General features: G+C 45.0%; 1 protein-coding gene across 6 annotated transcripts; it reads left to right on the plus strand.

Annotated features, from left to right (window-relative positions):
- The first annotated feature begins 4,574 nt into the window (after positions 1-4,574).
- On the plus strand, positions 4,575-13,432 carry CNBP (CCHC-type zinc finger nucleic acid binding protein). 6 transcript variants are annotated; one of them, XM_057705448.1, is made up of 6 exons: positions 4,575-4,737; positions 5,606-5,638; positions 10,895-11,011; positions 11,131-11,221; positions 11,392-11,595; positions 12,422-13,432. In XM_057705448.1, the coding sequence occupies exons 3-6, from the start codon at positions 10,909-10,911 to the stop codon at positions 12,537-12,539; spliced, it is 516 nt and encodes a 171-aa protein (XP_057561431.1). In that variant the 5' UTR covers positions 4,575-4,737; positions 5,606-5,638; positions 10,895-10,908; the 3' UTR covers positions 12,540-13,432. The 6 variants fall into 6 exon arrangements, with proteins under 6 accessions (XP_057561431.1, XP_057561428.1, XP_057561429.1 ...); XM_057705445.1 differs by having other exon boundaries at positions 4,578-4,737; positions 10,895-11,032; XM_057705446.1 differs by lacking the exon at positions 5,606-5,638 and having other exon boundaries at positions 4,579-4,737; positions 10,895-11,032; positions 11,131-11,223; positions 11,397-11,595.
- The last annotated feature ends 669 nt before the right edge of the window (positions 13,433-14,101 follow it).

A 14,101-nucleotide genomic window follows, 5' to 3' on the forward strand; every position in this document is an offset into this window, starting at 1 on the left:
TATAAAAATGTAGAGTCTAAAGTTAATATTTCTTAAATTGAAGTCTGAGTGTATTTCTCAAGATTGAGAAATTGATTATTGATTCATCCTTGCCAAACTCATAAGTGACTAATTTATAAACTAGAATGGCCATTTGTGTTAATTTCCACAGAAAAGGGCTGGGGACACAATGGACAAATGTATAGTATTAGATTTGGGCCCTCCTTTTCTCACCTCCACTGCAATTAACTGGCCTAATTAGCACACAAGCACAGCTAACAGCCTTTACGACAGGTGGGTGGCACCTGTTCTCATATGAAAAACTAGTTATTTTTCTTCACATTTAAAAAAAGTTATTTGTGTAGTTGATTTACAATATTGTGTTAATTTCTACTGTCCAGCAAACTTAAATTCTCTGGACCTATTTGTCCCTAGGGATATTCTTTTTTGTATCCTTTTCCATTATGTTTTATTACAGGATATTGAATATAGTTCCCTGTGCTATACAGTAGGACCTTGTGGTTTATCCATCCTACATCCTACATATAATAGTTTGTGTTTGCTAATCCCAAACTCCCAATCTATCCTTCCCCGACTCCCCTCCGCCTTGACAGCCACGAGTCTATTCTCTATGTCTGTGGGTCTCTGTTTCATACGTAAGTTCATTTGTGTCATATTTTAGATTCCACATGTAAGTGATGTCATGTGGTGTTTGTCCTTCTCTTTCTGACTCACTTCACTTATGTAGTAATCTTTAGATTCATCCATATTGCTGCAAATGGCTCTATTTCATTCTTTTTTATGGCTGAAAAAACATCAGTTCTTTTCAGTACTTGTAGGAACTGTAACTCTATAGTTCTCCTTTAAAGTTAAATTTAAAATGAGAGGATTGGACTAAATACTCTGAGATTAACTAAATGTCCTTCTAGATTTAAGGTCCTAATTCACCCCATTATATAGTAGTTCTTTTTAAATTTACTCTTTAAAAATCAGTTACATTATTTCTTATAGATTATGAGAGCTACATGATCCAATTTTACACTGTGTAATGCTCTCTCAAAACACAACTTAAGACATCCTGTAAAATACTCTTTGGAAACCAAACACACCATTATCTTGCTATTCACTACCAATTTCTAAGTTTAAATAATGTAGATGCTTGATATGAAATTACTTTTTTTTAATGACTGCATCTACTTTTCTTTTAGGAAAAAAAAAGAATGGGTGGTTTTGAAACTTTTAAAACTATTTGCAGATCAAGTTTTTCTTTTACCAGTTAGTAGAGATTGTTTCAGTGTCAGGTCACAGAGCAGGAAGCCAACCAATGGAAAGCTCACTAAATGATTAGTCAGTGTTTCATATTTTTCCTTGTCACCAGCTCTCCTTCCCCACTCCGTCACAAGGAGTGGATAGGAAATTGTAGGATTAGGTCTCAATAACTCCTGGGAGGCTGGAAGCTTTGTGGGAGGCGCTTTGGCCGCCTCTGTTTGAAGCCTGCCCAGTCATTTATTTACTCTCTGACCTTGGGCAGATTACTTAAATTCTCTGGGCCTATTTGCCCACAGGGATAATAAAAGTACTTATCTCACAGGGGTTTCCTGAAGACTTATAGAGAGGTTATAAATAATGCCTGGCGTATAGTAAGTACTCAATAAACAATGACAAACAATAATGATGCTAACACTTTATAGTAATTGCTGTATGCCAGGCACTGTCACACAGACTCGCTCCATATCATAAGCTATTATTAGTGCTGCATAACTGATTGCTGTTTCAGGATTTAGCTTAGTAAAGTGTGTTTCTGCTTCAGAAGCTGACATGAGAGGTGGAAACAATTTATTCTCCTTAACCTTAGTTGCATACTTTCCAAGTCAAGTCACAGACTGTTTCCCTGTTGGCAGAGAAAACAAGACATGGAAGGGTTTAGAAGGGTACAGGGTATCATCTCCATTTGACGGCAGGATCTAAGGCTTGTGCTGGACAGTTGGGCATTTTAAGTGGAAATTAGGAGTTGGCAGGTGCTGCTGCTCAACTGGCACTCATTTGAAGGAATCCTGAATCATGCTGAATCACAGCATTTTAGCTGGTCCTCTCTGAGGACACTGAATACTTTCTTTAGGCCCTTGTCATCCTGCAAGATCTTCAAGGGCATGGTCTGGGTCTCAGCTCAGGTTTGTCAGCCCTGCAATGCTGAGCACAATACCTTGGGTAAGACTGAACACTGGAAGGCAGGAAGGGGATGAAACACATTTCCAGGGGAGGAAAATATGATAGGAACCTCTTTCTTCAAATACAGTTGACAGGTTATCTTTTGAGTGGGGTGGCTTTTTGCTTTATTTTCAAACATCACTAGTGAAATAGGTGTACCCAGGGGCATATCTGTGCAGCACGAGTCACTGTAGTTCAACTCTATCCCAGACCTTCTCCGGGTCACCCAGAATACCTCGTGACCAGACTGGCTCTATTAATAATAGGCATTACAAAAAGCTGGATGCCAGGTAGAGAAGAGCCATTAGCTGTTCCTCCCAGAGCCAAACAGCAAAGACCACATTATGTTTCCATTCCTCTACTTAAGTCTTTTATAACCTACAGAACATTATGTCCAGTATCTTTATTTCACACCCCACTCTCCCTTTTTTTCCCCTGCGTCTATAATGAATAGCAAATATTTTATGTAGCACTGTAGTTGGAATGGTAAACAAAAATCAAGTCAGAAAATATTAATTTACGGTTCCTATGACAATCTGAACTCCTCTTCCTGGTGTGGCGTGGAGGCACCCAGGCTGGACTTCCCACATAGCCTCTCGCGTTACACTGACTCACTGCTAGGGCTTAGGAAATCACTAGTTAAGTGTCTGTGAGGACCACACTATGCCTTACCTCAAGATATTATAAAGATTAACCAGTCAGGGAGGGGAAGTCTATGAGGCTGTGTAAGCTTCTTGGTAATAAAAACTATGTAAGCACAAAATACTGTTTTATTCGATTCCTTGGTTTTGCGGGTTGTCTCCCAGTGATTCCAGATGGGATCAGCACAGCCCCAGGTGCTAGTTGCTAATATGTATAAACAACACCCGCCCCCCCCCCCCCCCAAAGAGAATCATTTAAGAGTTCTTTGGACTTCACCTTCAAAAGTAGCCAAAGAATTCAAGTGACAGGTTATCCCAGGAAATCTTTTGCAGTTCGTGAAAGTAGGGTATAAGTAAGAACACTCAGAATACCACACACACAGTTTGGGTGATCTTGGTATAGTGGTGGGACAGCAGGGATTATGAAATGAAAGCAATTAATATGCACATGCTTTGTTAGGGGAGACTAAAGGGAAACGTGTTCAGCCTGGAAAAACATTTCTCAGTGGATTTCCTATGAAGTCAACGTGTCTTGGGTTTAACTTTGAAACAAACTTTTAAAAACGGACTTATTAACATCTGTGGATTTCAGATTGAGACCCATGTAAAAGCAATGTTTTATTCTGTGACTCGGCACATTTTATAAATGAAAGTTTCAGAGAATAATAATTGGGGGTAACAGGATGTTCGGGGGGTTTTCTTGAAGTTGATCTCACAGCCCTCTAACCGGTTGACAGGTTTTGTTGACTACAGATGTGGTGAGAATAGGGAGAAAGTACGGATGAAAATACTGTTTGATTATTGATAACTGGCGTTGTAACCCATGCATAAAGTGCTGGGCAATTCAATCTTCCTGGAAATGGGGCCTTTTCATACTGAGTTTTAAAATATTTTTACTTTAAATTGCCTGGATTAACAAAAGTTAAAAAAAAAAATCATTGGTCCTTAAAGTAGCCCCCCCCACTCTGAGAAGTGCTCCCCTCTCCTGAGCTGTGCCGAACACAAGCGGCTCAGCGCTGCCCAGCGACCAGGGGACGTGGGCCGGGTGTCACGCTGCCTCCGCACGACCCGCAGCCTCGGGACGAGGGCTCGGCGAGGTGCAGCCGGGGCCCGTGCGCCGCGCACGTCCGCCCGGCGGCAGAGGCGGGCGCCCGCCCCCCGGGGTCCGGACTGCCGTCGCGGGGCCGGCGAGCGCGCGCCCGGGCCTCCCCGCCGACCTGGGCCGCACACGCGGCGCGGCGCCCAAGGCCCGGAGGCCCTTCGGGGCCCAGGAGCCGGAAGCCCCCCACCTTTTCCACGTTTTCAGGAACAGCCGTCCCCAGACGCGACGCCAAGCCCCGTCACGTCTGCCGTCGGCCCACGCGCCTCCCCCGCGGCAGAGCCCCGACGGCCTGCGGGGCCCGCTCCCCCGGCGGGGCCTTCCCCCGGGAAGGCTGGCACCGGCCCCGGGGAGGGAGGGAGCGAGGGAGAGGGAGGCGAGCCGCCCTCAGGCCTGCCGGCCGCCCCACACCCACAGGCCCCGTGTCGCAGCCGCCGCGAGGCCCGCCCGCCCGGGACCCCGCCTCCCGCCCGCTCGGCGCGGCCGGGCTCGGGGGGGGGGGGCGGGGGGGTAAGGGCCGCGCGCGTAAGGGCCGCGCGCGGGGCACGGCGGGAAGGGCCGCGCGCGGGGGTAGGAGCCCCGCCCCCCGCCCCGCGTCGGGCGGCCGCGATTGGACAGTCGGGCCCCGCGCGCTGATTGGCCGCGTGGGCGAGGCGGAGGAGAGCCGTGCGCAGCGGCGCGTGTGGGGCCGTGTGCAGACCCGCGTGTGGCGCAGGCTAGGACCCGGAGCATAAACAGCCGCCGCCGCGCCCGCCGCCTCCCCGGCCTGCGTCCGCGTCTCCGCCGCCGCGGGCCCCTCCGACGCCGAAGGTGAGGCCGCGAGCGGGCCGGGGCCGCGGGGCGGGCGGCCGCGGGCGGAGGGTCGGGGCAGGGAGGCGGCGATGGCGGCCGCGCTCGGGCCTGCGCCGCCGCTGCGTCAGGCGGGAAACGGGCCTCCGTCGCCCGCCGTCCCGCCGCCCTCCCGCCCTCCCGGGCCGCGGGGCCGCCGCGGTGGGCCGCCCGGGCCCAGGCCGTGCGCAGGCCGCGGGCTCGCGGCGGGCGCGGCGGCCCGTCCTTGGGGCGGGGGCGGCCTGGGCGGGAGTGCGGGGGCCGGCGGGCGGCGGGCGCGGGGCGCTGCGGCTCGGGAGGGGCCTGGGAGCCGCGCTCCGGGGCGGGGGCGGGGGGTCGGGCCCGCGGCCCGGGCTCCCCGGCGGGTTCCCGGCCCGCGGGCGCTTGTTCTGGCGGACACGCCGCGGTGGCTGCCGCGCGGCGCCGCCCGGGAAGGGGCAGGCAGGGCCCGCTCTGAGGCAGAGGGGCCCTGACCGCACCGCATCGGCAGAGAAAAGCGCGCGTTTGTCAGACTTCCAAAATCGCGGCGACAACGGTCACCTTCGCGTCGCCTCGCGGATGGGCGACGCGAGCCCAGTGTAATGGGGAAACGAGGCGCGGAGGTTCACCAGCCAAGCCCCGCCTGGGCTTTCCCGACGCGAAAGCCTGTGGCGGGGCGGCGTGGAGGCCCGCGGTGGGGCGCGGCTGTGGGCTCGCGCACGGGTCAGGCCTGCGCTCGGTGCCACATGCGACGCACATGGCCTCAGCCCCAGGGCGCTCCCAGAGGAAGTGGCCGCCTCCGGTCTGGGGGGTCTCGGGAAGAGAAAACACGGCTCGGTGTTGGCCTGTGACTTCAGAGAGTGTGTTTCAGGCGTTATTCGGGAGGACCCCCAGAGAGGATCAGGTAAAGAAGCTGGGCGTCTGGGTGGTTTTTCTGTTTACTGTATTTTTTTCTTTTAAGGAGGATTAATTGATGTCTTCGTCTTGAACCCCCCCCACCCAAACGACAAGTTTTTAAAAATAGATTTTTCCCTTTTTCTTTATGTTTGACCCAATTTTGGAGAGAAACCTAACCAGTGAACTTCTGCATCAATGAGTTAACCTTAATTTAAATTAGTAATTTTGTTGTTCTTTTGCTCAATAGCTGTAAGTTGTGAGTGTAAGGTTTTGAGGATTTTAAAGAGATAAGACGTTTCTACCTCTTAGGCTTTTTCCTCCTCTGCGAAGCAGTTATTTGAAATGCTTCTTAAAAATTACTGTGATCATGGCTTAGTCAAACACCTACAAAGTGCCACGTACATAGTTTCATGCTGTTTTTAGTTTGTTGAGCTTGATTCTTGTCTACAAGAAGTCCTCTGTACTGGAATATAGAAGGAATAATTTATTAGCTTCCCAAGGGCTGACTTGAGGACTTAAAATGTTTTCCAAAATTTTTTCCAAATTGTAACACTTGGCAGCAGCTTTTTAGAAAAGCTAACAGTATATATTTATGTACTTATCTAACTTGGGTAAGTTTTTCTTAGCAACAAGAGGTCCACATTCCTTTTTGTATTGATAAGTTAGGTATTTCAAATGTGCAGCCTCTTTAAAATAGTTTGAGCCAAATCAGTGGAAAACTTGAGCATTTATTACACTTACGTATGAACATCTGGAACAGGCAGAATGATATCTTTGAGGTATTACAAGTGAATTTTATGATATGGTTTTATGATTGGATTCTCTTTACCTTTCATAAAATCTAGTTAAAATAGTGGTACCTACATGGACAGCGTAAAATGGGTGCTTAAAGGCAGTGGAACCACAGTATGACTAATTGGAATGATTGGTTCCTCGTCTAAACGCTTGACCACAGAAGTGATTTTGCTTTTTCCCTCCTTGCAGGAGTGAGTTTCTTTTAAAAAAATTGTTGGCTTGTTTCCTCTTCCTAGCCTTCTGACCGTAAGTGGAGAGCAGAAGACTGATGCCAAGGCATCTCGGCCTGCTATGTGGAGAACGCTCTTTCTGTACTGTCTCATTTAACAGAGCTCCTATTCTGGCAGTGTCAGACGCTGCTGCAGTAAGGGCATGCTGTGGAGAGGTTCCAGTAAAGTGTGCACCATTTTGCTGTTGTAAAAAACTGCTGGAATAATAAACCAGAGCTTGTGGCCACCAGCGCTGACGTTGTAAGTGGCTGGGCTCCGCTCGTCAGGACTGAGAGTGCAGGACAGCAGTGGCCTGGAGTGGCTCCATCATTACTGACGAGGATGACAGGTGATGTCAGGTTGCCAGTCCTGGTCTGTGGTGTCCTGAGTGCTGTCTTGAAGAAGGTTAAAATCTAAAGCAACTTTAAATTCATTCATGGGTGTGGATTTTTAAAAACGTATCAATTCTAGTTTTATTTTGACTTCTCTAAATTGGTGTACTCTCCTGATAGCACTTTCATGTACCTTGTCAGTTAATCCTAGCAAAAGCCTCTGCAGAGGACTTGGAGCCAACTGTTGAAATCCTCACTTTAGAACTTTCTAGTTGCATGCCTTGGTCTCAGATCTTTAGTTTCCTTATCAGTAAAATGAGAACAAGCGTATATAACTTGCAAGGTTGTAGGGATTATAGATAATGTGTTTATTAATGCTTGGCCAATAGTAGATGTTTAGCAACTAATTTAAACCCTAAGTAATGGATGTAAGTAACCAAGGTCACTCAGTCAGTGCAGGAACCAGAATAAGAACTCAGAATTGCTCCCAGTATTGTACTCTTTATTCTACATTATTCTGGCCAGAATGCAGGTAGTGCGCCATGTAACTTGCTTCCTTCCATTCTGTCTGTAGTTTATTTTTACTTCAACAGTGTGAAGTGTTTTCAGTACCGTGTTGGAACTCTGTACCGACTTATTAGAGCGTAATAATGGGTGAGTGCATTCAGGGGGCAGAAGCTCCCCTGTGGTCTCAGTGCAGTTAGGTCCGCAGCGTGGATGAGTCAGGGGTAACCCTGAGCTTGTGGAAGATGACTGGAGACATAGCAAGTGTGAACCACACAGCTGTGTTAGGGAAACAATCTCACCGGGCCCTCCCCAGGTGCTTTATGTCATTCCCCACTGCCCCTTGCCTGCGGCTGCTTATTCTAAATGTATTTATGGAGAGTTATGGTCTCTTATTTATTGGAACTCATTGTTAGTCTTGACCATGTACTGTTCAGCTTTAAGTAGTTTACTGGCTTTGTTCTTAGTATCAAAAATATGGCAGAATTACATTAAGGAAGACAAAGTCGTATGACCATTTTGTGTTTTGGTACCAATTCTAGGATTTAAGCCTTGAAGCCTAGATGAGAGCAGAATCTGTAGAATGTTCAGATCTGTGAGGGGCTGCATAGACTAAACTACATGGCCCCTCACAGTGAATCTTATCAAACTGTCTTGACTGCCTTACTCCACCTGCTGCCTGCATACTCTGTGCTCCTACCACATCTTTAAGTGTGATTTGTGTCATGAAAATTCAATACACAACAGTCGAAATGGAAACAGATACCGATTCCTGTTGTTGAAAATGTGAGGTCATTTGGAATTCACCCTTTTTCTTCTCTTACCTCTAATCCATTCCACTCAGGAAGTAGACTTTGAAATGGGAAACTTGAGTATAAGCAGAGTTAGGCCCACTCTTAAGCCTGCTCTGTAAATTGGTTTTGTTTGTTTGTTTTGGGCCGCAGTTGCCTCGCTTGCGAGATAGATCCCTGACAAGGGATTGAACCCTGGCCCCAGCAGTGAAAGTGGTAGTGCAGTCAGTGCCCTGGGTCTTAATAGGAAGAAGGAGAGTTCCAGGCTGGGTGATACGGTCAGGTTCTTTTATAGAGTTGGCATTTGAGTTGGCCCTTTACGGTTGGAAAAGGTTGTGACAGGTGGGGGAGGCGGGACAGTGCAGCAAACTCCCAGCCAAGAGCAGTGGGAATCAGGGAGCCATAATTAATTTGCAGCTCTGTCTTAACCTTACTTACTGCCTCTAGTTTTCCTAAGAAATAGCATGAAATTCTCTAAAGACCTTATAACTAGATACATTTGTATGTACGATGAGTAATAGGATAGTGATTTGCCTCCTAGGATAGGTAGCATGCCTTGAAAACAGTGGGAATCAGTTGGGTTAATATTACTAAATGTTACCACGTTTACTGTCATGATGGAGTCAGTGAAAATGTAGACCAGCTGATTGAGATTGGCTTGGCCAAAGAGGGAGAAAGAAACAGTTTATGGAAAATCCACAGTTAATCAGTTCTTGAGTAGCTAAATTGTTTAAACTAATCTTTCTAGGCTGAAAGTAAACCTAAAATTTTAAGGGCGGACCTTATTCCGCTGATTAACATCTGATGATTCATTACAACGTGTTTCCTTTGTTCTTTGCCATTGTGAAATAAACAGGAGGTCCTTCTAAAGCCGCAGTCTGAAAGGGAGATTGCTTGGAACTATCATTTCTTTAGCTTTGAAAATGGCATATTGAATATTGGGTTGTCATTTTCCTAAAACATAGGTATCTTGTTAAAATAAGTTATAAAATACTCAGCGCTTGTCAAATTGGCTGGATTTCCTTGTGAAAGGAAGTGATCGTTTGTGCAAAGAACTCCTTGGGACCAAGAATATGCTCAAACTGGTCCCGAGGAAACTGGAGAAGGTGCAGAATGAAAGTGGGGTTGAGGGGAGGACAACATGCCATAAGCTGCACTTTTCTGTGGTCATTTTAAGTGCTGTTCATTTTTTTTTTAATCCTGAGTATTCTCTCTGGTGGAAACCAACCCTCCACGTGACTTAGAGTGCCAGCACCTGTATAAAAAAGCAAATGTAATTTTGCAAAAATACATTTTTAATCTTCGCTGACTGGTTTCTTCTGACTAGAAATGCACATTATGCTTCGGAAGCAACTGACTAGGAGTATCCTGTTGGCACTCTCCCCTCCCCACTTGCGGTAATTAGTTTATACCGCAGGTGGTAAGAGTTGGTAGAAACATTCCTCTGAAGATTTATCCTGGCTCTGATAACAGAGAGTTGGGGTAGGTAATGAGTTCGCTTGAATATTTGATGATGGAAACTTTTGAAACTAATAATTTTTAGTCACTAGATTTTAGCATAATTTTTAGTGACTAGATTGCTCTACAATATATTTTAAAAATTTTGTGTACCATTGTTTGATGCTGCAATTAAGGGTAAAACTGTTTAGATATGGAACTGTGGAAATGTAAAGATGACATTGTTTTTAGCTAGTTTGTTTTTTAAAGGCCACTTTCCTGGGAGTTTGTCCTGCAGCATTCCATTCTGTTCTGTTCTATTCTATTCTATTCTTTTCTATTCTAGGAATAGCCCCTGCTTATTTTTAGATTGTTATGTAAGAAGTATAAAATGCACTTGCTTTAGTTGAAGTTTCGCTTTTATTTTGAAACAATAGCCAGTAAAGGAGGCTAGTATGAATTCCAAGTAACCTTGTTTTAAATGTAAAATTACAGAAAAATTTGGAAACGTGAGAAGAGGGGAAAAAATGGTCCCAGTGCTACTGGTACTTTGGTGTTCCTCTTTGTTATTTTTCTAATATTTTTAACATACCGTACCCTCTAGAAACAGAATTTCGTGTATTTATTCTAACATGTCTGCTCTAAATACTCAGTCAGCAAGCAGTGCTGCAGTGTAAGTAGGCACTGTGTTAGGGGCTAAGGGTGCAGAGGAGAATTTTTTGTGCATCTCCTCTCAGAATCCATATGACAGCTCTACTGGGTTATTCTAGTTTTATAACCAGTAAATGACTTCCAGTTGTCCACGATAAAGTTTACTGGCTTGTAACCGTGAAAATGTCCGTTAAGTTGGACCTGGAATATGAGGTGTTACTCATTTTTTCTAATAACGGATATTCATCGATATTAATCCTTCAAGTCCCATCATCCCATTAATAACTGGATTAACACGTATGCATAATCTTGATGATTTTAAAGATTGCAAGTTGTATGAAAATACATGTTTTCAATTTATTTTTCACTTTTAGTATATTTCATAATAGATATATAACACCTAAGGTGTGTAGTTAAGTGATTATTTTTCTAACCAATATATTGGTTGGCTTTTTTTCCTCAAGAATAATTATACAAAAAATACACAAAACGGGGAATAAAAGCTGAAAGTAATTTCAATGTTGTCATTTTTAATATTTTGAAGATCTGACTGCAGCCATGAGCAGCAATGAATGCTTCAAGTGTGGGCGATCTGGCCACTGGGCCCGGGAATGCCCAACTGGTGGGGGCCGTGGACGTGGAATGAGAAGCCGTGGCAGAGGTGGTTTTACCTCGGATAGAGGTATTTTTGTCGAATAAAAAATTTTGAAGTACTTCAGTATTCATAAGTACCACGACTGGTCTAACTAGCCAAATTCTTTTTGTTTCTGCCCAAAATAGGTTTCCAGTTTGTTTCCTCGTCTCTTCCGGACATCTGTTACCGCTGTGGTGAGTCTGGTCACCTTGCCAAGGATTGTGATCTTCAGGAGGATGGTAAGTATTTAACACTTCCTCTTCGTACCCTTCTAGAGCCTGGAGAGGTGGGCATGCACTACTGTGTTGGAAGAGGTTTCCCACCTCTGAGAGTGTGTGCTGTATGGTTTGAAACATGGGGGCATCTGTAAGGTTTTATAGTCTTGGTCTGCCTCTTTTCCTTATTGTTGAAGCCTGCTATAACTGCGGCCGAGGAGGCCACATCGCCAAGGACTGCAAGGAGCCCAAGAGGGAGCGAGAGCAGTGCTGCTACAACTGCGGCAAACCTGGCCACCTGGCCCGCGACTGTGACCACGCGGACGAGCAGAAGTGCTATTCTTGCGGAGAGTTTGGACACATTCAGAAAGACTGCACCAAAGTGAAGTGCTATAGGTGAGTTGCTGGGGTGTTGCCAGAGGAAAGCTCATCGCGGAGATTCTTGGAGCATGAGTTAGCTAGAAATGGAAGGGCCTTGGGGATAGTACATTCCCTGAGGTGTCTGTGACCGCACAGGAGGTTTCAGGTGTACCTGACTTAGTATCCTGCTGTGATGCCTGGTGGATGATGGCGACTCCACAGAATGCCGCACAACTTTGGAATTTTTAATGTTTTAAAAATAAGAATATTGGGACTTCCTGGCGGTCCAGTGGTCAAGACTCTGCTCTCACTGCAGGGGCACGGGTTTGATCCCTGGTCGGGGAACATGCTGTGTGGTGTGGCCCAAAAAAAAGGAATTTTATGTTATAATAATTTGGCATTTTCAAAGACTTTGTAGAAGACTAATTCATACACACAAATCTTTTGTCATGAAACTAGAAGTCTCTGCCTGTCTGTGAATGTGACATACAGTAATATGTATAAAGTGTAAAATTTCATGAATTTTGATATATACATACCTGTGAAATCTTAGGGATTAATTTGTGTAAAGATACAACATATTGGCTGGTGTTTTGGTTGTGATGTTGGTTGATCTCTTAGGGCAAGATTTTTGACTTTTTGCCTTAAGCTGCATGACAGAGTAGCTTCGCATTCAAATTCCTCCTTCCTGCTTAGCTTAGGGGATAATAAGACTTACTGTGTTGAAAACAAAAGTGTATTGCTTCACTTGTCATTGCTTTTTGTTTTGTAGTAACTATTGCTTTAGTACAGTGTGACATTTTCTGAACACTGTTGTGAAAGCTATTTTAATTTCCCTTTTTTTTCTTTTTTTTTTTTTAAGGTGTGGTGAAACTGGTCATGTAGCCATCAACTGCAGCAAGACGAGTGAAGTCAACTGTTACCGCTGTGGCGAGTCAGGGCACCTTGCACGGGAATGCACGATTGAGGCCACAGCTTAATTACTTTCCTTTGTCGCCCCTCCTTTTCTGATTGATGGTTGTATTATTTTCTCTGAATCCTCTTCACTGGCCAAAGGTTGGCAGATAGAGGCTACTCCCAGGCCAGTGAGCTTTACTTGCCGTGTAAAAGGAGGAAAGGGGTGGAAAAAAAATCGACTTTCTGCATTTAACTACAAAAAAAAAAGTTTATGTTTAGTTTGGTAGAGGTGTTATGTATAATGCTTTGTTAAAGAACCCCCTTTCCGTGCCACTGGTGAATAGGGATTGATGAATGGGAAGAGTTGAGTCAGACCAGTAAGCCCGTTCTGGGTTTCTTGAATATGTTCCCATGTAGGAGGTAAAACCAATTCTGGAAGTGTCTGTGAGCTTCCATAAAAAACTTTAATTTTAGCATAATGACTGCCTTGGATTGTCTGACCTCAGTAGCTATTAAATAACATCAAGTAACATCTGTATCAGGCCCTACATAGAACATCCAGTTGAGTGGGAGTAAACAAAATAAAAAGACAAACATGCGTGTTAATGGCTGTGCGAGAAACCTCGGGATAGAAGCCTAAACAGGAGCAGCTTCACCGCAGCGTTGATGCTGGGTAAACAGGTGGTGATGACAAAGGTGTAGAACACATTTTTTCAAAGACTAAAACTAAAACCCAGAGTAAACATCTATGCTCAGAGTTAGCATAATTTGGAGCTATTCAGGAATTGCAGAGAAATGCATTTTCACAGAAATCAAGATGTTATTTTTGTATACTATATCACTTAGGCAACTGTGTTTCATTTGCTGTAATCAGTTTTTAAAAGTCAGATGGAAAAAGCAACTGAAGTCCTAGAAAATAGAAATGTAATTTTAAACTATCCAATAAAGCTGGAGGAGGAAGGGGAGTTTGACTAAAGCTCTTTTTGTTTGTTTCAAATTTTCATTAATGTATATAGTGCAAAATGCCATATTAAAGAGGGGAATGTGGAGGACTGAAAGCCGACAGTTTGGACTTTTCTTTTGTACTAACTCAGTCATGTCTTCAGTAATGAAAACTAGCTGTTATGAGGAAGCACAGGCTTCGGATACTTTGTCGGTTGTTTTGCAGGGATATGGAAAATTTAATTCTTTCTAATCCATTATAATGATGGCCTTCAGTTCTGTGTTCACCCTGAACAGTAATACCACTGCTGTTTTAGCATTTTATATTTTTCCTGGGCTTCACTCGGATATGAAATGTTGGATTCCTTGTTTTTTTTTCCTAGGGTCTGATCTAGAGTTGAGAGGGGCCTTAGAAGTCTGGTTTAATGAACTCACCTTATAGGTGAGTTACTAGAAGCTTAAACTCACTTGAAGGCTGTACAGATGGTACAGATGTCAAGAGCCTAGAACCTCAAGTATGCACTCGATGCTTTTTTGTAAACCGCCCCTGTCCCCTAACTACGTATAGTTAGTGGCACATGCTTCCCCAACTTAGTTCATTTTTTCCCCCTTTACCCTGCCATGTGATTTCACCTTGGATGTATTGTGCGTTTTTCACCCTCTGTGTAAAGTCTGGTCAGTTTGTGATGGTGTATCGCTGCAG

The sequence above is a fragment of the Hippopotamus amphibius genome, chromosome 13, assembly GCF_030028045.1.
Source record: "Hippopotamus amphibius kiboko isolate mHipAmp2 chromosome 13, mHipAmp2.hap2, whole genome shotgun sequence".
Lineage (NCBI taxonomy): Eukaryota > Metazoa > Chordata > Mammalia > Artiodactyla > Hippopotamidae > Hippopotamus > Hippopotamus amphibius.

Excerpts from the sequence above, each read along its gene's own strand:
- CNBP (XM_057705445.1), top strand. The coding sequence starts at position 10,909 with ATGAGCAGCAATGAATGCTTCAAGTGTGGGCGATCTGGCCACTGGGCC. Across the intron at positions 11,033-11,130 it reads TGGTTTTACCTCGGATAGAG|GTTTCCAGTTTGTTTCCTCG; the intron begins GTATTTTTGTCG and ends TGCCCAAAATAG. Across the intron at positions 11,596-12,421 it reads ACCAAAGTGAAGTGCTATAG|GTGTGGTGAAACTGGTCATG; the intron begins GTGAGTTGCTGG and ends TTTTTTTTTAAG.